General features: G+C 41.5%; 1 protein-coding gene across 1 annotated transcript in view; it reads right to left on the reverse strand.

Annotated features, from left to right (window-relative positions):
- emilin1a (elastin microfibril interfacer 1a) overlaps positions 1 to 6,108 on the reverse strand; it is a 60,737-nt gene extending 54,629 nt beyond the window's left edge. The window contains exon 1 of the mRNA XM_010793529.1: positions 5,787 to 6,108. Coding sequence (XP_010791831.1) covers positions 5,787 to 5,902 — 116 coding nt within the window. The 5' untranslated portion in view covers positions 5,903 to 6,108. The remainder of the gene's footprint in view (positions 1 to 5,786) is intronic.
- Between the last annotated feature and the right edge of the window lie 231 nt (positions 6,109 to 6,339).

The raw sequence follows: 6,339 nt of genomic DNA on the forward strand, positions 1-6,339 counted from the left end.
TGCCTTGGCTGACTCTGCAGACCGTTCACATGCAGAAAAAGCTACATAACACACAAGGGGACGGGTAATAACCGGAAAAGCATGTCATGGGACCTTTAACACAAATACACTTTATCCTTTTCCTGCAGACAAAAAACACACAAACAGCGTTTTCATTATCGCTCTGCAGGCACCTAGCAGTGAAAAGTCCATTGTACACCTCTTATTGTTATTTATTGAGCCATAACTCAGCGTGAGTGGAACTCTTACACATGTCTAAGCATCACTTTATTTCCCAATAAATGTCATTGTCTTGTAAAAAATGCAGACAGACACTTCACAGCTAAAGCAGGAAGCTGCGATCTGACAGGTCAACCCACACATACCAGGTTCATTTTACTCAAAAGTATCTCTGCATTAGTCCTGCAGAGGAGCATTGTGGGTAAAAAGGGGAATAATCATTGACAAAAGTGACATGGAGAGTAAGTGGGAGGAAAAAGGAATGTAAGAAAGAAAAAGGGGAGCTAAGGTTTTACTACTTAAACAAAGAAATCACTTGGCGGCGCCTATTGTTGAGGGATCTTTCATTTAGCTTCAAGGGAAGGCTTTGACAGCGTCCTGAATGAGTGGATGGAAAGGGGCGGGGCTCACTGTTTGAACTGTGGCCCAAAGGTCAAGCACCCCTCCAATGTCCTTGTAAAGGTATACCCCTGTACACACAGCGCAAAGCACACTGGCTGTCACACACAACAACATACTGTACACACTCGAGTGTACTCACTCACGCTTGAGTGGTCGCGAGCCGACAGAACAGGAGACTTACTCATCCTCCAGTCCTTCTGCTCTGTCTTCAATTTAAGTTTTACTCCACACACACACCATATACCCTTTAGACCCAGCATCAAGGGACACGGTGACTGTGTAAACTTCTCTCTGATTGTTTAGCCTTGCAGTCACAAAGATATACAGAGAATGTCCATGATACTGCCATTTGCTTTAGCATTATTGCTCAGATACGTCAGCGCTCCGAGGGCTGCAGGTTTTTTTTCTGTGGTTCACTTCACCTTTTATGGAGGCATGTGCATTCGAGACATAAGTCCTCTCAAAGCCTTCTTATTGCACATGCCCAAAATAACACAGAATATTCATGCAGGTAAAGCTTTATTAGCTGCTCTGCATTACACAAACAGTCAGTTCAGTGCCTTGTTATTACATATGGTCTTTAAGCTGTGAGGAGGCTTATAAACAGTTCTTGTGTGGTTGGATGGGCTGAGTATTGGGATGGATCCAAATATATGGATTTCTTTAGGTTAATCTCAACAAGACAAAGAAAGCTCACTCCAATGAAATACATGCTGGAAACTATGGTCATTAAACTACAATGGCTGTGGCTGGAAAGGATCCCCTTTCCCACATTCACATTACCATTTATAATGAGATTTCTTTTCTGCCCTAATTAGCAGAAACGTATACAGATGGAGTGAATTTGGATCCTTTCCGAGCTTCAGTCAAGAAGAGGACAATCCGGTTACGGCCTAATTGCATGGAGACATTCTGTCGCAATTTAGAGAGTTCTCCCAATTGTAGTGACCAAGCCTTTTAACCGTATCAGTGTTCATCGTTGAACATGTATAAGGCTTTTCCCACAATTGCAATTACTTAAGAGTATTCTAAGAACTGCTGCTCCACTGGGGGTAGAATAGCTTGCTCAAGGGCAATTATTAAAGGAAGCTTATAATTACTGACAATTATTCTCTCTGTGTGCCCAGATTGCCTTACCATATGGCATTCTCATGGGATAGTCGATCACCATTAGAGTACAAGAATTACTGAGGCTCAATGTACTCCAGGAGTTATTTTCTTATGACCTCCTGTATCTCACCAAATTCCTTTCAACAACTGAAGAGACATGAACTCAGTGCTATTAGTCAAACTGTATGTAGAGAAATCAATAACAGAAGGCACCAGAAGTGAAGAAAAGTGAAGAAAAGTGAGAGACGTACGATGATGGCTTCATAAGGACCCTGGTCTACTGCGGTAACTGCCCAATCCTAAACTGTTATCCCTTTCTCTTTTTTTATTGATATTGCTTGTGTTTCTCAAATATTGAAGCCAAAGGGCAGCAGAAGAAGAAAGAAACTCTTGTTATTTAACTTTGGAAGACTTAAACTTGATGTTGATGAAACCTGAAGACGATTGAATAACAAAAATGCACGCCAGTACAATAGTACTGGAAAAGCAAAGACCTCCGTGAAAGCCATAGTACTTTCACGTAACCTTTGGATGGTCCCACTGCCAAAGTTATGAAATTGTTCTTTAAAACAAGTGGAACAACATTGATGATGAATGGAAAATGCGATGTATTTTATCCCTTTGATCCTTTAAATAACACTTTGATATATTTTTAGCAGTGACTCAGTGGGTTATGAAAGGTAAGATGTTGGTTGCCTAAAATGTTTTCTTCGAAGTTCGATTGTACTGGCTATAGATCCACCCTGTCGTTGTTACTTCTGGTTGTAAAAGAACATGAAGGTGATGGCCAAAAACAACATGGCGTAATCAAAAGTGTCAAACCCAAGGCTACAAACCGGTAGTCCAAAGGGTTACGAAAAGGTACCTACGTCCACTTCTTAGAAAAAGTTTATGTGTAGCATTTATCATTCATGGAACTAAGCCATAGCTCGAATTGTGGCTCATTGGTTCTCCTGTTTTTCTTGTTACAATCCACAAAGCAGAATGCCATAAAAACAACCTACCTAAAACAACAGAACTCCAGTGAGAGAATAAGAGTATGTGCAAATGGACCCTGCATGGAGCACCCCAATGCCAATGTAAAGAAAAACATGGGGGGAAATGGATAGAAGACAGAAAGATGATGAAGAAGAATACTCTCCAGTAGTAATCTACTGTATTGGCCACCACTGGTACTGGCATAATGTGCTTTGAAGGAATCCGGTCCTTCCTAATTTTTTCTATCCTGGTTCCAAAATGGTGGAAAGTGCTCTCCATTGTTATCAGGACAGCAGGATCTTCCTTTGAAAATTAATTGTAAAACCCACCTGTTTCACTTGTACTTTGGGCATTAAACCCAACACACACTTAAAAAGGAAAAACACTTCAATAATTTATCCCATTTGAAACTAATGCACCTTCACTTAGAAGGGCTTGGCTCATTCGAAGCAAATATACCTGCATTTTTTCTGTTGTTCCGAGTTTGTATGTTTATGGTTTATGCACTTATTGTAATATGCTTTAGATAAAAGTGTCAGCTAAAAGTTATGTATTGTCCTTTAAACTGTACACAGGCCTAAACATATTAGCAGTCCCCAAGCATCCAGCCCTCAAACACATCACTCCTCTGTCAGTGTCTGCAGCTGGTGTGCACTGCTGACAGTTTGGCAGAAGATGTGTCGCACAGCTCAGGGTCCTCCTGAGCTCCACATCAGACCCCTGCTGGATGTATTCAGTTCATTCAACCGCCTTTATCACATATGGAATACTTCACACATCTGTCAAAACAGATCAATGGGGTTCAAACAGATGTCAGAGGGGCAAACCGCATCGCCACGGGCCAGTGCATTCTTCCCCCCGATGCGTCACTTTGTGTGTGTGTGGTTTGTATGAGTGTGCGTACGTCACAGGCCCGCCATGCTGACTCCTTCATAGGCTACTGGTTTCAGCTAGGGGAAAGGTATTTAAGGACCCAAACCAAGTATTCTCTTCAACTGTCACTCTGTCTTTTCTCCTGTGGTTATGCTTCTCCCTGCCTTTTCTCACCCTTTCATCCTCTCCTGTCACGACTGCTCGGGTTCTCCCTCTTCTCCCGTTTCTTTGACTCTTTTCTCTTATCAGGCCTGTTGTTTATCTTTAAATGTTCTTATCAACATAAGTCTTTTAGGGCCAGGTATTAGGGACAAAAACAAGAGGAGGAAGATTTATATTTCACATTTTGTGAGTAAATTCAAAATACAAGAAAAAAGTCGATCTTAAAGAATATCCTGTGTTTGATTTATTTTTATATATTAAACGTTATTCCCAATTCTCAAAATGGTATTATAACTTTTGTATTAACATTGAACTTCATTCTCAACTTTTCATCTTGATTGCCAAGTATTATTTATTCTCATATACCTGGCACTGTTAGTCTTCCCTACTTATCTGACCTTCTCTCAATCCGATTATGTTATTTTCCCCTTTATTCACCTATCATTCTCTTGACTTTTTATCAATTATTTTTCCGTTTACTCCATCAATTATTTCTCTATTTTTCTGAATCTTTTGCCGTGTGTTGTGCCACTGCAGCAGCAGTACACTTTGCTATGATGTAGAGAAAATCTTGATAGAAGCTCATTTTGCAGCAGCTCAACTCCCAGAAGCCTGGCTTGCCTTGCACACACACACACACACACACACACAAAGTACAAACACATGGAGGCATGCAGGCAGACACATACCACATGTGAGAGATGGACTCTGTCATTCACTCGTTCAGCCTTTTATTCATTTACACACAGCTACATTTTCAGCCATTTAATTTGGCAAAACTATCGTATTCATTCAATTATAAAAACTAAAACAAGTCTCACACATACATAGTCCACAGAGGTGAAGGGGTCGTGCACATATGGGGCCCTCAGGCAGAAGCTCAATTACATGCTAATAACACACTATGGGGCAGCAACAGCACAATAAAAACATACGTGAGTTGGCTCACTGACAGTAGTAACAGCTTTATGTGCAGGGACCCCAACAGTCATCAGTGATTTACAAGCGACAGTCAATCAACTGTCTCTAAAAACGTAATGATATTGTTACTGTCTCATAAAGAACAGCAAAATGGGCATTTTGGGAGTCCTTCATCTGAATTTAGAATTCCAAGATGTACACTTTCTGGATTAATTCAGTCAACAGTTCAGTTTCCCCTCAATTTGTCACTCCCTGTAGAGCCCATTCACGATCACTTGACTGCAACATGCTGTTTGCCAACATGATGAATTCCCCTCCAAAAAGAAGCTGGGGGCGCTTCAAGATACTCTGGTTCCCCATGAAAACTTTTCACTTGGGTCCCTGAAACAGTAAACATCTATAATCCCTATAAACCATGTCCAGCTCTGGGGCCCCTCTTGCATCATCACACAACCCCAACCCACCCATCACCTCCCATTCAAGGAGGGCCCCCTAGTGTAAGAGGCCTAATCACCGATAATATGTTTCCTCTGAAAATAAAAATGTACAGCATGTGCACTTCTGCAAGGGACCATATTTTTCACACTATGGTCTCAGAAAATGATATTCCCAAAGGACATTTTCCTGAATATTGAGATGATTTTGTCACATTTTGTCCTATAATGAGTGTTTGGTTAGTGCTGGGTTTTTCTTTTTAAGTATTTGAAAATTATTATTATTATTTTCTTTTAAAGATTTTTAAGATTTTTTTGGCACTAATAGTCTTCCGTACTTATCTAACCTTATTTTAATCAGATACGTTATATTTTTCTCTCATTGTCTTGGCTCTTTATTACTATATTCCACTACCTGATTTGTTAATCTACAATCATTTTCAGCCCTTAAATATTTCACTTTTTGTTAGCAAGGTCCCACTTGAAGCCCCTAAGGACTCCTATAAGTCAACGTGTTTCACTAGAGGAACCTACCACAGTTAAGGGGAACCTCACCGAAATATCATAATCTTAAACAAACACGTTTCCAATGAAGGTTTTGAACTGCAGCCTTCGGGGTGTTTCCAGTGCAAACACAACTAACCACACACATGCACACACGTGTGTTTCCCTTCATGTTGATCCTACCTGTGTCTGCTGGCCGCTCTCTGCCCGGTCTGAACGCTGGACTCCGAATATCCAAGACTGCTAACCCGGGCCAATGTGAAGGCAAGCAGGTAGAACAGAACCGTCTCCATCCTCATGGCATAAACGCAAAGGAATGTCAATTTATTCCTAAACGTATCCTGGAAAAGTCTCACTGTAAGTGCGTAGTATCTTCAGTGACGCGCCGTGTGTAAATGGAGATGGAGAGCCATGACTTTAAAACTCCCGCATAGAGTCCAGGCAAGTGCATTTGACATGGTAAACTGTCTGCGCTGAAGAGAGGAGTCTGACTGCTCTGCAGAGAGGGGAGCAACAACAGGAAAGTTTCTTGTCAGAGCTCCAACAGCAGTCATGCCCGCTCTCTCTCGATCCCTCGCCCCCCCCCCNCCCCCCAGCATCTCCCCCCGTATGCGTATTTGAATCTTTCTCCCTCCCTCTATTTCAGTTCCATTCAGCAGCTTCACTGGCACCGTAAGGTCATTTGCCAAAGACATTTTGCAACAAGTCCAAAGAAAACAAGGAGACTTAAGAGGAC

This window comes from Notothenia coriiceps, unplaced genomic scaffold (assembly GCF_000735185.1).
Source record: "Notothenia coriiceps isolate Sejong01 unplaced genomic scaffold, NC01 NC01_scaffold00037244, whole genome shotgun sequence".
NCBI classification, from domain to species: Eukaryota; Metazoa; Chordata; class Actinopteri; order Perciformes; family Nototheniidae; genus Notothenia; species Notothenia coriiceps.